Source organism: Oncorhynchus kisutch, unplaced genomic scaffold, assembly GCF_002021735.2.
Source record: "Oncorhynchus kisutch isolate 150728-3 unplaced genomic scaffold, Okis_V2 scaffold1807, whole genome shotgun sequence".
Classification (NCBI taxonomy): Eukaryota; Metazoa; Chordata; class Actinopteri; order Salmoniformes; family Salmonidae; genus Oncorhynchus; species Oncorhynchus kisutch.
In genome coordinates, this window is record NW_022263752.1 from 6,937 (window position 1) to 28,489 (window position 21,553).

Below are 21,553 nucleotides of genomic sequence, written 5' to 3' on the forward strand. Positions count from 1 at the left end.
CACATGCCATTTTTGGACTAGACAACTTCCGATTCAATGACGACTGCTGTTACGCTACTATCAAAATAGGGAACATGACGGAGGAAATCTAACTATTGGTGCACTGAAAATCCCCATAAATGCTGCGATAGTATATCAGGTATGTGAACAGTAAATACTTGCCATAGTTCAGTACAGTTTGATAACTTGATATCTGTATTTTGAGGAATTAGCCAGCTAGCTAAGCTACTCATGCTAACACGTAACAAAACGATAGCTAACGTTACATTTCACCATGTGAAACTGCTAAAATTATGTCAGTAAACTAGACAAACCCGTATAGTAGCGAATTACCAGCTAGCTAGCTAATAATCTAGCCTTCATAATCGTACATGAATTTAGTGTTTTTGCCAGCTAGGTCGCATGATAGCACGATCAGTCAATGTGACATGTTCCACAAAGACCAGCACGCTCAATCCAGACAAGTACATTGTAAAGGGAACGGGAGTTATGTTCTTGGCAATGTAGCTAGGTTTTAATAGAACAAGATTAATTTCAAAACCGGTATGCTTTTTCGATTGAATGAGCAGTTTGATGGTTGTCACTAGTTACCACAGCCACAAAGTCAAAATGGTCTAGTTCGTAAAAATTAATGAAAACAAAAATGTGCTTTTTGGTCTTTAAATTAAGGTTAGTCATAAGGTTAGCAGTGTGGTTAAGTTTAGGGTAAAGCTTAGATTTTAAGGAGATAATTTGTAGGGACAGGCGGGGTTTAGTGATAATTAGGACTTTGTAGCTGTGGTAACTAGTGAAGACCTTGTGCCAATCGTCATCTAACGTCACAACTGTCACATGTTGCAGGGGGTCACGTTATTTCCCATGCAACCTTGAGCAATGTTCCTTCTCCCCTTGTACAGTATGTGACTGAATCTGTGACAGGTCTAGTAAAGCGAACGGTGATACCCCGCAGGGTGTACTGCTCTAAGTTCATATGATACCTGTGTGTATTTGACCCAGCTGTCAGGTGATACTACGCTAGCTACTTTTACACAGTACATCCCATTTTGTGGGACCGGCAGCAGGTAGCCTAATGGTTAAGCGCATTGGGTCAATAACTGAAAGGTCACTGGTTCGAATCCACGAGCCAACTGTGAAAAATCTGCCGATGTGCCCTTGAGCAAGGCACTTAGCCCTAATTTCTCATGTAAGTCGCACTGCATAAGTGTCAGTTAAATGACTAAAATGATTGAAGCTGCACATAATAACCACAGAGGGCTGTAGCTAGCCAGTAGTAGCTACAAACCTAGAGCAGAGCAACATATCTTTTTGGTTCTGTTTTGAACACATACAGTATCTGATGTTATCAGACCTACATGTAGCTGAGATAAAGGTCTGTCCTATTATACCTGTTATCCTGAAATACCCCTCTCTCCCTCCCTCCACCTCTCTTCCTCGCCAGGGTTCAGTGTGTGCGTCAGGTGTGGATGGAGTCAGTAACATCAGAGCACCCAGCATAGTAATCACAGACAGGACAATCCGAAGAAGTCCGTGTTCAGACCAACAGCCTGCACATCGGCAGGCAGGGGGAGAATGGTCAAGTACTTCTCTAACGATGTAGACATCAGGACCACGTGGGACCATGTTGTCTCTGCCTTCTGGCAGAGGTATCCCAACCCATTCAGGTACAGGACCTCGCGCTGACCTTTTTATGGCGGACGCCTCAATGATTTGGTGAGATGTGCATCTAGTAGGAGAGAGAAGGGATATGCCTATTTTCCATTGAGTAACAAACTCCAGACCCATGGAAAACCTGTGTTTTCTCCTACTATCAGCTGTGAATGTGAATCTGCACAAACGGCACCAACCGTCATTCTATAGCCAAACTGTGCATCTGCACTGTTCAACCAAATGTGTTTTTGTAAAATGTTCAGTGGACATTGGTACAAGTAGTCCTTATGCATAGAGTTGTACAGTTTAACTTTGCAGTCATTGTTTTTTTGTTTGATATACATTCTAAAGTGAAAAAATCCGTCTCAGCATCATTATGTTACTGTGGAATTGCCCTGTTCTCAATCACAATGAGACGATGGTGTCTGACGCTGTTACACACGTTTAGAAAAAACAACAGTGAGAAGAGTTTATTAAGATGGAGAACTGAGAATGATCACAGTGGAGAAGTGATGCCAAGCTTTGTCAGATCAGAAGGAAGTGACTTAGTCAGTCAGTGACTTCATTTAGTTTGTATTGTTAATTTCTGCTCTGTATTTAACCCGGCCATCTTTCCTTTTATTTGACTACTTGATTCAAGGTTTGTATTCGATTGCTAATAATCAAATACAAGTACTTGAAATGTACAAATCTGCAACTATTTAGCAGGTTAAATTCAGAAGTACTGACAATGTTCAAAATGTGTTTGTGGAGTATGTTAAGTGTCGTGAAAATATGTTATGTTGTCTGAACAACTAGTAATTGGACCAACTGATAGCATACCACTAACATTGTGTGTGTTCCCGTGCATCAGCACCCATGTTCTCACAGAGGACGTGGTTCTCCGTGAGGTGACGGCGGACCAGCGGCTTCTCTCCAGACGCCTGCTCACCAAGACCAATCGAATGCCTCGCTGGGCCGAGTTCCTCTTCCCCTCCAACCTATCACGCTCCGTCTACATCGTAGAGGACTCCGTCGTCGACCCGGTCACCAAGAGCCTCACCACGTACACCTGGAACCTCAATCACACTACGTTAATGGTGAGGTACACCCCGACATATGCTCCGTTCTGAGTCGACCCCTACACCAAGAAGTGAGTAGGGGCTAGGTGTTGATTTGGAACCCAGGGATACTGGTTCCCACAGCTTAGTGGTTGGAGAATGGTGCTTGTAACACCAAACGTGTGGGTTTGACACTCATGCCAGGCACATGTAGTTCATGTATGTGTTTGTTAGTACGTGTAGGTTTCTCTGTTTTACTAGGTTGGTGGACGCTCATGTCCCTTCACAGTACACTGACTCAGCACCATGTAGTGTCTTGTATTTGTTTGAAATCCGTGTTCTGTCTTTAGGAGATGGTATCAGCACCACCACCAGACAGAGGAACACGCTGTGTTTCCCCTACTGCATCTAGCAGCGGCGCACCGCCTCTAAAAAAAAGAAACACTGACACTATTAGTATTGACTAAGATAAGAATGTTTCTACGTATTAGCACACAGCCTACTATTGAACAGAGACTTCGATATGCACGTCTACATGAAAACTGCTGTCCAAATAGTGTTATTATTGCATATCTTTAGATACGGAATGAAATATATTTTTCCTCATGGTTTAGGCTAGGTTGGTATCTGTCCCTTCATGACCTCCAGTGGTTGACCTATATTACAGCCACAAGACCCTAGACATTGACAAGAAAGTGCCCTCTGCGTTGCCCCGCCCCCCTGAGAGACTGGCTTGTTTACTGGTTGCGCTTGTTTGTTTTCTCTAGCAACCGACCGTCTCCAAGCCTACAGCACAATGAATATACTGTTTCCCAGAGAAATTCCTTCATGCTGATACCCACAACGTTTTCCATTGTATATAATTTGTGACATTTCCTATAAAAAAAAATTGCAACATTTCCGCAGTCTGGCTGGATATTGGTTCAGACTGGTAAGCCCTTGACTAAAGAGACACAGACGTGACATGTATTGTTGGTGGTTTTCTGTTTCTCAGGGACCTGGTTTGTTGGATGAGAAAGAGATGAAGTTGTGTAACCTCCTTTGAGTCAGCCGGGTGGGTAGATATCTCATGGTTTACATCTCAAGTCTCTATGCGAGTCAGAGTTCACTCCATTCTACGGTTAGCAATAGAACAAGGCTTTAATGTGAGAGACTAAGTGAGACATTTTATCTCACCATACCTGGTCAATATCAACTAGACCTACACTACAATCATACAGACCTTTTTATGATTCAACCAACACTTTGTCCATCCCCTTCCCACTTTGTGTTCGTCTCAAGATCGCCAACACTTGACGTCTATCTAACAAGATATGGTGCTGTCAACTTGATGGATGAGCAAAGAGGAGCACCATAAGGAACACACTCACACCCCACCAGATTATGCCCGCCGTCTAGTTAACGCAAAGCGTTGTGGCGGCGTGCTAGCGAGCGCTGTCTTGTTTTGATTCCAGTAGACGGCAGCTGAAGGAGGGGATGACTCATATCACTAGACAGATGGAACAAATTTGTAATTACCTACAAGATCATATTTCGGAACAAAATGTCAGATTCTTCCAAAACAGTATGTTATTATCGCATGCAACCAGTTCCTCAAAATGAAGTGGAATTGATAACTTGATAACTTGTAGCAGCAGTTTGCAAAGCAGCAGTACATTTGGATTTGTAGCCTGGGAAATCAATTTGAAGGATCTGCTTGCGGTCGTTGTTGGACACCTATGAGAACATATGTATATAATCCATCTATAACAAAAGCCCAGTCTGAGTTGAAAAACAGATTTTCCCTTAAGTTCCACCCAGATATTTGGTCGGCAAATCTAAGAGGCCCACATAAGTATTTTCCACCTCAGCAAGATAGGCATTCTGTCTCTCTCTCTCTCTCTCTCTCTCACACACACACACACACACACACACACACACACACACACACACACACACGAGAGAGGGTTTATAGGGTCGAGTAATGGCACAAGAGGAAAAGTGTCTGCAGATGCCAAAACAAAGAAATGGTCATCTTCCACCAGGAATGTTTTCTACGCAAGGGTAGAAAAATATTATTATTATTATTATTATTAGAAGTGTGGACTAGCCTTGACTACCCCTAGAGAGAGAAAGGAAGTTGAGATGAAGGGAAAGAGAGAGAACAAGAGAGATGAAAGGAGGGAGAAAGAAAGGGGGGGAAGTACCCTGCTGTTCTCATGTCTCCCCATTTAAACCCTGCTGTTTCCTGTCATGTCCGTCTGTTCTGTTCCCCAGGAGTTTGGCTTGGCCCGCTTCAAGAGCAACCAGGTGAAGGCCATGAAGGGCCTGGAGTACGCTCTGTCTAACTTACACGGTACGTACTGAAGTAGGAGAAGCAGGGAGCCAAACAACTTTATTTCTGGGATTTATGATGTGGTTGGAGGCGATGGGCAAACTTTTCTTCGAGGGAAAAAGTTATATTTTTGGGAGATTGTGTAATGTGGAAAATATGACGGAAAGCACCAAAGTACCAAAAAGTATGTCAGTCTCCTCATGGCTGATTGCTGTGGTATGAAGTGAAGTTGTGAAATTAATCACAGCTCCCACCCACCAATCAACTCAACACTAACCCTCTCATCATGCCTTTGGGTGAGCAGACGCCAGATCTCTCTCCCCTGGAAGTGGAACACACAATCGTCTGGATAATCAGGCCGTGATTGCGTCTCTCGAAGTCCTTCGCCGAGTGGAGTGATACGATGATAATGATAACTGATTTACTGCATGTCTTGAGTATGGCCATTTTCTCGTCTCGGAGATATCCCTCCCTAAAGAGTGACACCTACTAGTTCCCACTCTCCTAATTGAACGAGTCTGGTTGAGTCAATGATTCAACCGTTTGTCTGTCTATGTTCAGAGGCTGAAAACATCCCATGTGACTAGCTTAAGCCGTATAGTCACAGACAAGTGTTTGGTCCAACGCGTTGCGTGACTGCGCCATATGCCACAGGGCTTTCAGGAAGTGTTCATTACCCCTTGACTTATTCCTCATTTTGTTGTGTTACAGACGCAATTCAAAATGGATTAAATGTATAGTTTTTCCTCAACCATTTACACACAATAGCCCATAATGACAAAGTGAAGACATGTTTTTAGACATTTTTGCAAATTTATTTCAAATGAAATACAAATCTCATTTACATAAGTATTCACACCTCTGAGGTCAATACTTTGTAGAAGCACCTTTGGCAGCGATTACAGCTGTGAGTCTTTCTGGGTAAGTCACTAGGAGCTTTCTACACCTGGATTGTGCAACATTTGCCCATTCTTTTCAAAAATCTTCAAGCTCTGTCGAATTAGTTGTTGACCATTTTCAGGTCTCTCCGTAGATTTAAGATAAAACTGTAACTCAGCCACTCTGGAACATTCATTGTCTTCTTGGTAAGAAACTCCAGTGTAGAATTTGGCCTTGTTTTAGGTTATTGTCCTGCTTATAGGACATATTTCCATTGTTGTGTCTTTGTCCCCTCTGTCTGTGTGCATCATGCCGTCACTACTCTGGACTAGGCCTCAGGTTTATTGCGATGGTAAGTACAGTACTAGGGTCTGTCATTAGGTCTCAGGTTTATTGTGGTGGTCAGTACAGTACTAGGGTCTGTCACTAGGTCTCAGGTTTATTATGGAGGTCAGTACAGTACTAGGGTCTGTTACTACAGCTGGACTAGGTCTCAGGTTTATTATGGGGGTCAGTACATTACTAGGGTCTGTCACTACATCTGGACTAGGTCTCAGGTTTATTATGGAGGTCAGTACAGTACTAGGGTCTGTTACTACAGCTGGACTAGGTCTCAGGTTTATTATGGTGGTCAGTACATTACTAGGGTCTGTCACTACATCTGGACTAGGTCTCAGGTTTATTATGGAGGTCAGTACAGTACTAGGGTCTGTTACTACATCTGGACTAGGTCTCAGGTTTATTATGGAGGTCAGTACAGTACTAGGGTCTGTCACTAGGTCTCAGGTTTATTATGGAGGTCAGTACAGTACTAGGGTCTGTTACTACAGCTGGACTAGGTCTCAGGTTTATTATGGAGGTCAGTACAGTACTAGGGTCTTACTACAGCTGGACTAGGTCTCAGGTTTATTATGGTGGTCAGTACAGTACTAGGGTCTGTTACTACAGCTGGACTAGGTCTCAGGTTTATTATGGTGGTCAGTACAGTACTAGGGTCTGTTACTACAGCTGGACTAGGTCTCAGGTTTATTATGGAGGTCAGTACAGTACTAGGGTCTGTCACTAGGTCTCAGGTTTATTATGGAGTCAGTACAGTACTAGGGTCTGTCACTAGGTCTCAGGTTTATTATGGTGGTCAGTACAGTACTAGGGTCTGTCACTAGGTCTCAGGTTTATTATGGTGGTCAGTACAGTACTAGGGTCTGTCACTAGGTCTCAGGTTTATTATGGTAGTCAGTACAGTACTAGGGTCTGTCACTAGGTCTCAGGTTTATTATGGTGGTCAGTACAGTACTAGGGTCTGTCACTAGGTCTCAGGTTTATTATGGTGGTCAGTACAGTACTAGGGTCTGTCACTAGGTCTCAGGTTTATTATGGTAGTCAGTACAGTACTAGGGTCTGTCACTAGGTCTCAGGTTTATTATGGTGGTCAGTACAGTACTAGGGTCTGTTACTACATCTGGACTAGGTCTCAGGTTTATTATGGTGGTCAGTACAGTACTAGGGTCTGTCACTAGGTCTCAGGTTTATTATGGTAGTCAGTACAGTACTAGGGTCTGTCACTAGGTCTCAGGTTTATTATGGTGGTCAGTACAGTACTAGGGTCTGTTACATCTGGACTAGGTCTCAGGTTTATTATGGTGGTCAGTACAGTACTAGGGTCTTACTACAGCTGGACTAGGTCTCAGGTTTATTATGGTAGTCAGTACAGTACTAGGTTCTGTCACTAGGTCTCAGGTTTATTATGGTGGTCAGTACAGTACTACGGTCTGTTATTACATCTGGACTAGGTCTCAGGTTTATTATGGAGGTCAGTATAGTACTAGGGTCTGTTACTACATCTGGACTAGGTCTCAGGTTTATTATGGTGGTCAGTACAGTACTAGGGTCTGTTACTACAGCTGGACTAGGTCTCAGGTTTATTATGGAGGTCAGTACAGTACTAGGGTCTGTCACTAGGTCTCAGGTTTATTATGGTGGTCAGTACAGTACTAGGGTCTGTTACTATGGTGACGGTATGGCTACGTTCCAATATCCATACTAATTGTACCACTTGTCCAGTGCAGACTGTCTGAAGTTGATCCCTGTGCACTACTTTAGTCTTATGGGCCCTGGTCAATAGTAGTGTACTGCACTATATAGTACATAAGATACCATTTGACACAATAGCTTCCTCCTAAATGGTATGCATCAAATCAAAGTTTGTCACGTGCACCGAATACAACAGGTGTAGACTTGTGTGGATATTGCAACAGAGCCATGGATCTGTGACACCCTCGTCCCAATCCCTTGCTGGGGGATGTCACTCGTCTGTCTGGTAGTAGCTTCTGTAGCCACTAGGCAGCCATTTCTAGAACAATCTCTAGTATCCACAGTAGTTGAGGAACAATGCAGTCCAGTACAGTAATGATTCCCTTTGGCATCAATGTGGACAGACATGACCAGCTTTTCGAGAGCATTAGATCCTGTATTGTGTTTCTGGTTCTGTAGCTGCTGCAAATACTGTGTACAAAACATTAAGAACACCTTCCTAATATTGAGTTGCAACCCCCTTTGCCTTCAGAACAGCCTCAATGTTTCGGATCATGGACTATAAGGTGTTGAAAGCATTCCACAGGGATGCTGGCCGATGTTGACACCAATGCAAACTGTTAAAAGTGGAAAATCCCAGCAGCGTTGCAGTTCTTGTGCACCTGGCATATACTACCATACCCCGTTCAAAGGCACTTCAATCTTTTGTCTCGCCCATTTACTCTCTGAGTGGCACACCGTGTCTCAAGGCTTCACCTATACTAATTTTGAAGTTGATTTAACAAGTGACATCACACAATTGGCCCAGCGTCGTCCGGGTTAGGGAAGGTTTGGCCGGCAGGGATATCCTTGTCTTATCGCGCGCTAGCAACTCGTTTTGTCGGGCCGGGCGCAGCGCACGCTGACCAGGTCGCCAGGTGTACGGTGTTTCCTCTTCCGGGTTGGATGTGCATTGTGTCAAGAAGCAGTGTGGCTAGGTTGGGTTGTTTCGGGGGACGCATGGCTCTCGACCTTCGCCTCTCCCGAGTCTCATCGCTGCAACTCCAGTAGGGACAAGACTTAACTACCAATTGGATACCACGAAATTGGGGAGGGAAAAAAGGGCAATTTTTTATTTATTTAAAGTGCCATCAATAAGGGATTCACCTTGTCAGTGTGTTTCATGGAAAGCGCAGGTGTTCCTAATGTTTTGTAGACTAGTGTAGCATCATTTTGCCCTGGTTGATGCAAGTGCATGTAGGCTGAAGGAATTCTAACTTGAGATGAATGTCAAGGGGGATTTTATTTTCATGAAAAAAGTAGTTGACCTGTGAATCATGTAGTTATGATTCACATAATATTCCACTCTAAATTGATTTGATGTAACTTCTGTGATATTTAATTTTCCTGTTCAGGTGACATGAACAAAAAACTATTTTCTAGTTTCATGCGTTTTTATTAATTCACTTACTCGGGGGAATATAATATTTCCTCAGGGTGCAGAACCCCTGCCAGATCATTCCCCCACATAGTGGAGGATCGTTCCTAGCGTTTTTAAAGCTTTACAGGGTCTCTTTATCTTAGCACCGCTCTGCCTACCCAACCTCCCACTGTGCCCGACTTTTCAGTTAATTGGGCTCCACCGCCTCCACAGGAGCGGCCAGAACCGATACACAGTACCTCCAGTACTGTGAAAGGAGTCGGCGCAAGGATGATACATAACTGAGAAATAGTCAAACGAGCATACCAGATGTCCAAGAAGGTTTGATCGAAGTCACGTGCGTCTGGAACGTCACCCTATCCACTATGTAGTGCACTACTTTTGACCAGGGCCAATAAGGGAGTAGGGTGCCATTTCAGACAGTGTGGTAGAAACAACCAGGGCCACCTCCTGCTGTCATTGGCCAACATCAAATGGGTTTTTATTCATAACAGAGTGTGTGAGACTGCACGTATTTCTGTTGGTGTGTGCGCTAGAGACTATCCGACTGTGTCGGTGTGTCTGCTTGTGTTTGCGACTGCGTACACACACACACACACACGTCTGTGTGTGAAGCGACTAACCTTCCCTCCTGCCTGCATCCCCAGCCGCGAGGTTCGCGACAGCGTCCGAGGAAGAGAAAGAGAGCGGGAGCGAGGGTTGAGCTCAAAGAGCCCAGAGGAAAGATGTGGCTTTGTGTGGAGGCCTCAGAAGCCTTCTATCCCCCCCAGAGAGAGGGTGCTCTGGGGGTCAGCCAAGGCAGCCGGCCCTGGGAAGGGACCAGGGCTGTGGTTATTCTGGTCAGTGGCTCCAGACCTGCAGCTGGGCTGGGTTCAGTCAGGGGGAGACGGAGGGAGAAAGGGAGAGCAGAGAGAGTGTGTTGTCATAGTTTCCCCCCCATTGTCTATTTGTAGTAGAACAGTGTATGTGGTGCTATGAAGTCTTAGCCAGACCCTGGCCTAGCATAGAACATAGTGAGGAGGAAGATGTTCTGTCTTCTCATCCCTGTTCCCAGTACAGTTACTGTAGCTTCCTCCTGTCCCCTCTCTCCTTGTCACTGTTCCCAGTACAGTTACTATAGCCTCTGTTGCCTCTCCTTGGCCCTGTTCCCAGTACAGTTACTCTAGTAGCCTCCTCCCTCTGTCCCATCTCTCCTTGTCCCTGTTCCCAGTAGTTTGTCCCCTGAGCTAAGGTTCCTCTGGGCCACATCACGCTATGCTGCCGCTGGCCAGACTCAGTGGGCCTGACCAACTCACTGACCAAGACACTTTTGTCTAGATCTCTCTTACTGGAGTACCCGCCACCTTTTTCTGAGTATCTTTCTCTCGCCCTCTTTCCCTAACTTTAATCTTAGTCTTTCTTGGCCTGTCTGACTGGATCCATTGTGCCTGCCGTGTGTGTGTGTGTCTCTTTCTCCCCCTCCACCCTACTGGTCGCTCCAGATAGGATCTCTCAGCCTCAACAACCACTCCAAGATTGGCTCCTCTCCTCTCTGACAGTCTAAATATTTTCCAGATGTTTGAAGTATCTGTTAGAAGCATTTGGATGGCCTCCGTGTTCACAACTCACACTGAAGAAGAGGAATGCTCTGCTTGTCTTTGTTGTGACTGTGCTAGTGTGTTGACTAGGAGACCTCCGAGGATGGTAGAGATCACCTCAACTCTAACCCCTACGTCTAAAATAATATTTTATAGGTGGATGGATAGATGGAGGGAAGATTATGATATTGTTTCACACACATGTTTTAAAATGTATTCCCAATCAAAATCCTATTTTCCCTAATCATTTTAACCTTCACTCTAACCCCTAAGTCTAAAATAGCCTTTTTCCTTGTGGGGACAGGCAAAATATCCCCACTTGTCAAATGTTCCTTGTTTTGCTATCCTTGTGAGGACTTCTGGTACCCACAAGGATAGTAAAACCAAACCACACACACTGTTAGAGAGAATGCTGACCCAGGAACAAACCCCTGACCAGAAGTCCTGCTGGCTTCCTCATCATGACAAGAGTCCTGTTACCTGAGCCTTGTGATCTTTCCAACACACACACACACACACACACACACTTTTAGACTCAGGATATCAAATCTTGAAGTAATGTGGAGTTGTATTCATTCACTCCATGTTCACATTTTGCATTCATGGTACCACCAGTTTTGGAACCGAGTTGGTTAGTTTACTGTATACACACTCACCCAATGTCTCTCTCATCTTCTGCCCACAGGAGAGGCACCCCAGCGCCAGCCCTGCGTCCGGGACACAGTGAAGACTGCTACAGAGAAAGCCAAGACCCTGGCCTCGGCCGCCGCCCCGCAGAAACAGCCCCAGCAGTACGTGTGACAACAGGGGAACATCCACTGCCACCGGCTGGAACGGGACACTGTGCACGCAGTGGCAGGCACAAGCAACACATTCACATGCAACACACAGGCTGGCCAATTCTGATCTTTTTAAGAGCTGATCTGATTGGTCAAAAGACCATTTTGTAAGGAAAAACACATCAGAATTGAGCTGTGCATGCACACTCTTTTAGCTGCCTTTTCATTGACTGGAAGCTTGCTTGTATCAAGGTCTCGGTGTACAGTATGTGTACAATATGTCCATCTAAACCACTAAAAGCTCTGCTCCTCTGGGGTTAGGCTCTGCTCCTCTGGGGTTAGGCTCTGCTCCTCTGGGGTTAGGCTCTGCTCCTCTGGGGTTAGGCTCTGCTCCTCTGGGGTTAGGCTCTGCTCCTCTTATTTTCATTAGCATAGCATTAATACGTCTCAGGTACTGAGCCCCTGTCTGTCTGCCTGCCACAACCTAGGGACATGTTCAATAGGCCCCAAATGCGAGAAAATGTTCTCAAACCGAGTGAAACCGAGATAAAAGTATGTGGACAGCCCTTCAAATGATTGGATTTGGCTATTTCAGCCACCCATGTTGCTGACAGGTGTATAAAACCAAGGACAGTCATGCAATCTCCATAGACAAACATTGGCCTTACTGTAGAGCTCAGTGATTTAACGTGGCACCGTCATAGGATGCCACCCCTCCATCAAGTCAGTTCGTCACATTTCTGTCCTGGTCAACGAAGTGCTGTTATTGTGAGGCGGAAACGTCTAGGAGCAACAACAAGCTCACAGAATGGGACTTCCGAGTTCCAAACTGCCTCTGGAAGCAACGTAAGCGCAATAATTGTTCGTCGGGAGCTTCATGAAATGGGTTTCCATGGTTGAGCAGGCGCACAAAAGCCTAAGATCACCATACGCAATGCAAAGCATCGGCTGGAGTGGTGTAAAGCTCGCTACCATTGGACCAGCGGAAATGCAGTCTTTGGAGTGATGAATCACGCTTCACGATCTGTCAGTCTGACGGACTAATCTGAGTTTGGCGGATGCCAGGAGAACACTACCTGCCCCAATGCAGAGTGCCAAATGTAAAGTTTGGTGGAGGAAGAATAATGGTCTGTGGTGGTTTATGGTTGGGGCCCCTTATTTCCAGTGAAGGGAAATCTTAACTCTACAGCATGCAATGACATTCTAGACGATTCTGTGCTTCCAACTTTGTGGCAACAGTTTGGGGAAGGCCCTTTCCTGTTTCAGCATGATGCCCCCGTGCACAAAGCCAGGTCCATACAGAAACGGTCTGTCGAACTTGACTGGCCTGCACAGAGCCCTGACCTCAACCCCATTGAACACCTTTGGGATGAATTGGAACGCCGACTGCAAGCCAGGCCTAATTGCCCAACCTCACTGGCTGAATGGAAGCAAGTCCCCGCAACAATGTTCCAACATCTAGTGGAAAGCCTTCCCAGAAGAGTGGAGGCTGTTGTAGCAGCAAAGGGGGGGACCAACTCCATATTAATGCCCATGATTTTGGATGAGCAGGTGTCCACATACTTTTGGTCATGTAGTGTACTTTCTGAACTTATCCAATAGAAACACTTTTCTGTTGCAAAATGTTTTTATACGGTGTGCCATAAAGAACACGACCCTGACTTGAGTAAGCTCTGGGATACATCTCTTGTGCACTCAGTGAGGCCTGTTTTGAAAAGCATAACGTGACAGATCAGACATGCCAAATAACAGTGAAGGTACCAAGACAAGCTGAAGAAATAATGTAAACTCCACAACACTGGATGCATGCTGGAGTTTGAGAGTTTATCAAATAATATAAATGATTAGTAATTATTGTATTACCCTTCAACTGCGTCGTTTGACTGAATTTGTCAGTGAGGTCTACGATTGATTTGTTGGATATATCAAGCTATATCAAATTAGGAATTTGACTTGACATTTACCAGGGACAGTTGATGTATTTAATTTGTTTTATTGTACATTAATAATGTATTAGTCTGACATTGGTTTGTCTGTCTGTCTTAATGTTTTTGCTGCATTCCTTTTAAGGTAGAACTAGCTATTAGGATTTTGAAATCATTTTGGCTGTGATTTTAGACTGGAGGAAATTGTCATATGTCTTAACATTGAAAGAATACTGTACTTAAATAAACATCTGATTTAATGTTATTTGGGATACAACTTTATCAATCTTATTTCATTTAGTTTTGGTTCAGGCATTGTAAACTACTGCATATTATTGTCATGAAATTGTGTAATGTTCAAGGCCATGGTTGTCATATTCTTATGAACTAAGTCGCTGTGATGCTATTGCAGTAATCTGACAACAGGGGGCCTGAAACAAGCCTGTAGAAGTTCAGCCAACTATTTAAAGGGGCAGTGCATTCAGGGATTTATATAAGTTGGAATAATACTGTGAAATGGTCCTTTTTAGCATGAGAGCTGTTGGAAAAGACTGCCTGAACTTATTGCATTTTGCTAAGAAACTATTCTTTCTTTGACGATTTTAACTCTGGGTTTTAATTGTTACCCAGAACTGATTTGATATTGAGATGAAAACGGCTGCATTGGACCTTTTATATTACTGTTTGGCAATTTTCTCCATAAATCACTTCACCTTCCTGTGTTTATCATTCTCTCCAGTCTCCACCAGACTAGAGGTTATTTTACATAAATCACTTCACCTTCCTGTGTTTATCATTCTCTCCAGTCTCCACCAGACTAGAGGTTATTTTACATAAATCACTTCACCTTCCTGTGTTTATCATTCTCTCCAGTCTCCACCAGACTAGAGGTTATTTTACATAAATCACTTCACTGTCCTGTGTTTATCATTCTCTCCAGTCTCCACCAGACTAGAGGTTATTTTACATAAATCACTTCACCGTCCTGTGTTTATCATTCTCTCCAGTCTCCACCAGACTAGAGGTTATTTTACATAATATATCGCTTCACCTTCCTGTGTTATTGCATTGTAATAGGATCATTTGAAATCCCATTGAATCAAGTACTTACAACAGCCTGGACAAGCCTTCCTCAACCCAATCCTCGTTGCACCCCAGTCGTTCCATAATGATGGTGTAACACCAGCACACCTGATTCAAATTAACAGCAGATTAGTTGACTACTTTCAGGTGTGCGGCTGTTAGAACTACATCAAATCTTTTTAACGGCTGGCCTAGACCACAGGTGGTTGGTGGACCCTTCATTTGGGAGGAGGGGGCTCGTGGTAATGGGCTGGAACGGAACAGGTGGAATGGTAGCAAATACATGTTTGATGCCATTCCATTCGCTCTGTTCCACCCCTTATGAGCCGTCCTCCCCTCAGCAGCCTCCATTGGCCTGGACGGTAGCTAGACCTTCTCAGAACCACTATAAATATTAAAACACAAATATATTTAAATCATGCAAATAAGGAGGCTGCGACAACCTTGTGTAAAAAACATTTTTTTAATTATATTACAATTAAAGAATACACCGTAATACCTTCAAGTGTGTGCCAAAATGTTATCCAGCACCAGGTAAACTCATGTATCCATACATAGGAATTTATATAATATAGCACATCTTTTGAAAGCATATTACAACATCTGCTATTAAAGGAACATATTCACAGGTCTCTGGCACAGAACTCTCCCTACTCAGTGTTTTGCCTGACTACGATGCCAAGCTCCCTCAGCCCCCTTCATCCTCTCCCTCCCTCTGAACCTAATCTCAACCAGCCCCCCCCCCCTCTGGCCAAAGTTCCGAGGCCCCTAAACTGTCTATCAACGAGACACACAACACCCTCGGGATTAAGAGTTCTCTCATGCCAACTCGACAACAAGACGACAACAAGAGAACGATCGCAGAACTCATAACATAAAAGAGGAAAGAAATCATTCCTATCTTCAGACGGTGCTCTAGCAATGTCACACAGAAAGGACAGTAACGGGTTAGAGGGATTAAGAAGAGAGACAATGATACACTTGGGACTAAAATCTACATTTCATGTTGCTATTAAAGCTGATTTAAGATGGGATTCCATAGGTGTCTGATGACTGTCCGCAAGGGGGTGGAAAGAAAATCAAAGTGACTAGTTATTTGGCAGGAATCGGGTTTTCGTTACGGCATTATTCGATTGTTTGTTCATAGCGCTGCACTTGGAAAGGACAGAGGACAGGAATGGGTTCTATTTGTATCTGAAAGTAACTGTCAGACCTGAGCTCAAATAGGAAGATTTCAAATACTTTGCTTGTTAAGTCTGCCTGCCAGCCAAATGGGTGGGATTTGCTCTTTTGGGCCCATTCCATTAAAAACAGGCAGACAGCCACAATCAAACACAGATAAAGTGTTTTCAGAGATTTCACAATACTATGTGAACCCAGGTCTGAGTGTATGTCCGTCTGTTGACTTTCCCCTTGCCTCTATACAGGCTTCACTTGTTTGGTCTGAGCCTCAACCTTATTTCACCCCAATCTCTCCCTCCCACCCTCCTGCTGACTCCCTTGGCAGCAATAGCCTTGCAGACAGACTCAATCATCATTTTGCTGTGCTTTTGTGCTTTGAAAAGAAAAATGAAACACACTTGGATAAATTTCAGAGACTAGATGATTTTTAAAGCAGGGATCAACCACCTCTCGGCTTCGACAACAGTCAACACATCTTGATTGATAAGTGTGTCAACCCCCCCCCCCCCGCTCTGACGTTTAAAGGAAGCTTGTTGGACAGCACCATCGATTACTTTTACAATAATGTTGTTTTTGCATTGTGAAAGGGTTGAGAGTCGAGCACACATCTTTCAACCGATACTTTCCCCAGGCGTTTCCAAACTCATTCACAAGTCAACACATTTAGTGTTCAATGCCTATCGCCAAGTGATTTGCTCGACAATCTCTGTCACACTTTAAGTACAATCTCTCTGGTTAAAAGAAAACAAAGTTATTTTCAAGGCACATCATTGAAAGAAATTCCATAACCACTCTCCAGCAGTCTTATTCCCTGAAACCTAGTGAGCGCAAGACTTTGAAAAGGCCACGTCTTTTCAACCAAAAAAGTCATTTTCAACACAAAATATACATTTTTCAACCAAAAAGACGTCTGCTTAACGTCTTTTCAACTTCTTTTGCTCCTGCATTCAGTATCTGAATCAGTATCCTCCTCTGCTAATACACCTGCCCTCCAACCACTCACTCTTTCTGAACGTGCGCTATGTGCATTATAAAATGATGTCGCTGAACATGAGAAATCTCATACCTGGCCCACGTGTGTTTCCGTTTACTCATTGCCTCACATTAGCTGATGGGAGGTTCTGTGCAAGAGAATATTTTGTTTTCATTTGACAAGTTTTACTCAGTTGTTCATTTCAAAAGCAAACTGAAAGAGTAGTACATCTGTGCTCCTAACAGTCGTGTACATAGGTCCTTGACATGAATGTAAACTCAAGAACTGATCTTTCTCGGTTAGTTTCTTTTCGCCCTCCTTCAGTGTATGGAGAGAGTTCAGAGGTAAAATCCATCAACAGAAATGTTAACATTGTTGGCCACAAAATGAACCACAGAGTCGAAGCACAAATCTGTCTTTTTCTTTTTTTTCAAAACCCAAGCCTGCCTACCAACCAACCGCCCACTTCCTCTTTAAAAAGCACAAGATGGTCATATTGCTGTGTCTCGAGACGCCCCATGACCACCAGGGTCACGGTAAAACTATGGTAGTAGAGTAGAGTAGGGAAGGTGCCACCGGGAGGAGGGAGGGAGGAGAACACCACGAGCTGCCTTCATTGATTGGATTTCTCCTCCCTTCTCCTCACCCAAATGGTTTCCTGTTCAAAAACAAGTGCATTTCATAAACAGAGCTAAAACAAAATGGCTGCCACAACAACAAATTAAGCAGTTTAAACCCTTAATCAGGTTGACTGATTGAACCCCAATAATGACCAGCCAGGGCGAGTGAATGGAAGCTGCCATCGGGAGTTACCAGTATGGTCAGTGTTGACTTTAAGCGGTGTGGCAGGCAGGCGTCAAGTGGGTAGGGCGTACCTGGCAACCGCACCAGGGGTACACCTTGAGGAGTACTCGATGGAGGCAAAAGGGGCTAAAATCAGTTCTTCACGTGCCCCTTCTTCACTCAAGGAGGAGACAGATTTACCATTTGGCTTGGGATGGAAGGGGTTAAAACAAAGTGTTCATCTACTCCGAAAAGGGGTGGAGCTGGGGGGCAAGGGGGTGGAGCTGGGGGAGTGTGTAGCAGGGTCAAGACCTGAGTAGGGATGGAGGGAGGAGGAGGGAGGGGGGCACACGACAACAGTCACCAAGGCACAGAATGACATTGGGGAGAGATCTAGAGAAGGGGGCAACCAGGTTCCTAGCTTCCCTGTTCTACACTCTCTCTACCTTCAACTAGCCTGGCCTTCTGTCTGTCTGCCTGTCATATATTTATATAGATATACTCTTCTTTTTTGTCTTTTCGTTAAACGAGAACATTTAGGAAAATAGAATAGAAAATATAGACTACAGTATCACTTTCAGTGACCGATAGCTGGGTTTTTCATTGCAACGTTTTTTGTCTTTTGTGATTTTTTTTGTTTGTTCTTTTTTTGGTCTCAGACCTGCCAAGTCGTGGACTGGCCCTTTTTGAAGTGTTGGAATGCCAAGCTCTAAGGATTACGAGACAAACTCAGGCCTAAACGGTTAAATGTTCAGAAGGCCAAAGATATGCCTCTTTCCGTCAATATTTTACACTAGTGTGCATGGCTTTGGAGACAGTGCTGTACATTTCTAAGAATACATTACATTGGTCTTTTACAATGTCCCCAAAGCTTCAGAAGTAGTATCTAGCTAACAGATATAGCAGAGAAAATACACAAATCTACCTTTGAGTTAGAGAAATGAAAGCATTGTTATGATTAGTTTTGATGCAATACCTATTCCTCTACAGAGAGCTGATCATTAGAGCTGGCTTTTTATTCTTATGCACTTCTACAGCTTTGACATGTCAATGTGTACCGACCGTGCACACACACACTTACGCATGCACGCCTGCATACATACACACACACACTTACGCATGCACGCCTGCATACATACACACACACACACACTTACGCATGCATACATACACACACACTTACGCATGCACGCCTGCATACATACACACACACGCATACACACATCTAGAACTGTTGGAGCTAGGAGTAGACTGACAGCAGGGTAATAAATGGATCTATTAGTGAATAACAAGAATGGTTAGCCTGATCTTGCTGATCCACTGTCTTCCCCTCCAAAATGCCCAGTTGTCCTCTATAACTTAGTAAAAGAGGGCAATCATGCTGCCATTTTGGGACAAAATTGACCCACCAGAATCGCTTAAAGGCTCGAGAAAGCAGTATCTTCCCGTGTTTTATTGCTACATCAATATGCTACTGAAAAGTCAAGTATGGTTTTCCATTCTGAGGATGCACCGTGTGTGAATATTTAGGGAATAGGGTGCCATTTCAGACACTTGCACCATATAGGGAATAGGGTGCCATTTCAGATACTTGCACCATATAGGGAATAGGGTGCCATTTCAGACACTTGCACCATATAGGGAATAGGGTGCCATTTCAGATACTTGCACCATATAAGGAATAGGGTGCCATTTCAGACCCACTTCTAGTGTCGTGTTCAGTAGTGTGGAGTAGTGGTTAAGGAACTCAGCCAGAGGGAGAGATATCAATGTGCTGCCCTTAGAAATATTGACCCTAATGTCCAGTACATTTGGTAACATTGATTGGGGTTTGCAGATTAACAAGAGATATGTTCCAATAGAACACTCCAATAGAACACTCCAATAGAACACTCCAATAGAACACTCCAATAGGACATTCCAATAGAACATTCCAATAGAACACTCCAATAGAACACTCCAATAGAACACTCCAATAGAACACTCCAATAGAACACTCCAATAGAACACTCCAATAGGACATTCCAATAGAACGTTATTTTTTTTCTCCATCAGAAATTGTGCCTCATTCAAATGACGGAGTTGAAGTTTGTCCCCAGCTAATGCTCTATCCTATACCACACGCGCACACACACACACACACACACACGCACACGCACACACAACTATGCCACACACACAAACACACACACAGTTAAACACACACGCTGAGTTCCCATTGACAAGTCAAAGCTGTCTGCCACCACACCACAGAGGTCCCCAACGAAACCACAAACTGCTCTGCTATATCCGAGCCTGCAGCCACAACAACAGGTAGAGGTGAGGGAGGTCTGGGGGTCAGGTTAGGCAAGATAAGCGGGATAAGGGGTGATAGGATAGGGGTGAGGTAGGGTGTGGTGTAGGGGTTAGGACAGGAAAAAGTCAGGAAGTCAGCCACGACAGGAACATCTACAGTCTACTTCCTGGTTCCAAGGAATAAACTCCAATGGGGACATTGGGGAGGGGGAGACCACAGCCGCTGTTTGCTGGGGGGGTGGCTGATGACCGCGTAGCGTGGGCTGGAGGAGGTGCGTGCTGGGGCAATGTTAGGGGGGGTAGGAAGGGAATAGGAGGGTACGTGGGGCTGGGGTCATAGAGGGCTGATTGGAGGTGTGGCCCTCAGGGGCCCCCTGGTGGCCCCTAGCAGTGGTGCGGCTGCAGTCTGTGGGAGGAATGCTGTGTGTAGCTGGCGTCGCTGGAGCTGCTCTGCAGGTTGTAGTCCTCCTCCTCCTCGCCGTCCAGGAGGCCGTCGTCACTGATGCTCTCGTCCACGCTGTCCCCCTCGCCCTCGCCCTCGCCCAGGGGGGACTCCATGCCTTCAATGTCCACCTCTGTATAGAGAGAGAGGGAGACAGACAAACTGTTATTCTCCACATTTCATGGAATAAAATCAATAACTACAACAGGACTTTCAGAGAGATAGAAACAAAAACAAAGAGAGAGAGATGGAAAGGGAGAGGGAGGGAGATGGTGTGTGTGTGTGTGTGTGTGTGTGTGTGTGTGGTGTGTGTGTGTGTGTGTGTGTGTGTGTGTGTGTGTGTGTGTGTGTGTGTGTGTGTGTGTGTGTGTGTGTGTGTGTGTGTGTGTGTGTGTGTGTGTGTGTGTGTGTGTGAGAGAGAGAGAGAGACAGAGACAGAGAGAGAGAGGGGTACAAAACAGCGTTGTATTTTGTTCGTGTTGAACTTTGGGCACGTACACTGAGGAGCCCTCTCTGTGTGTCGCCGGGCGGATTAGGGCCGGATTTAGACGGCCATTAACTTTGTATAACAGGCAGGTCTCTGTACTACCTCCAGTAATCCCTCCCCCTACTGATAAACATCCACCACGTGTTTACCACCCTCATGATCAGTAAACAACAACACCCATCTCCTACCCAGGGGCCTCCAGGAGCCAAGTAGGAGAGATACTGTATACATTTCTTCCACTAATTGGTATGTTGACAAATCAAATCAGATTTTTTTCACATCATATATTTTTCAGAGCTGATCTGATTGGTCAACTAGTGAGAAAACATCAGAATTGGACTTCATGTGCAAACGCAGCCATAGAGCTTGGTCACCTCGGTTCCCATTTAAAGAAATGTCTGGAACGTGGTCATATGATTCGAGAGAAGCCATCCATGTCATCACCCAATAAACAGTCATTTTGAGAGTTTCATACAAAAACTTTGAGGGATTAACTTAAATGAACTTCATTTGGGATAAGCAGAAGGAGCAGAAATGGCATCTTTAACTGCACCAGCCCCTTATAGCTCAGCCTAGTTCCAGTCTAGCTCCAGCCTAGTTCCAGTCTAGCTCCAGTCTAGTTCCAGTCTAGCTCCAGCCTAGTTCCAGCCTAGCTCCAGCCTAGTTCCAGTCTAGCTCCAGCCTAGTTCCAGTCTA

At 44.6% G+C, this 21,553-nt stretch overlaps 2 protein-coding genes across 2 annotated transcripts in view; one reads left to right on the forward strand and one right to left on the reverse strand.

The window, feature by feature from the left end:
* Nucleotides 1–18,185, forward strand: LOC116352754 (PRELI domain-containing protein 1, mitochondrial-like). Its single transcript, XM_031819051.1, has 5 exons — nucleotides 1–139; nucleotides 1,439–1,661; nucleotides 2,501–2,726; nucleotides 4,944–5,022; nucleotides 11,594–18,185. The coding sequence occupies exons 2-5, from the start codon at nucleotides 1,570–1,572 to the stop codon at nucleotides 11,707–11,709; spliced, it is 513 nt and encodes a 170-aa protein (XP_031674911.1). The 5' UTR covers nucleotides 1–139; nucleotides 1,439–1,569; the 3' UTR covers nucleotides 11,710–18,185.
* Nucleotides 15,140–21,553, reverse strand: part of LOC116367976 (max dimerization protein 4-like) — a 15,290-nt gene continuing 8,876 nt past the window's right edge. The window contains exon 3 of the mRNA XM_031819050.1: nucleotides 15,140–20,503. Coding sequence (XP_031674910.1) covers nucleotides 20,313–20,503 — 191 coding nt within the window. The 3' untranslated portion in view covers nucleotides 15,140–20,312. The remainder of the gene's footprint in view (nucleotides 20,504–21,553) is intronic.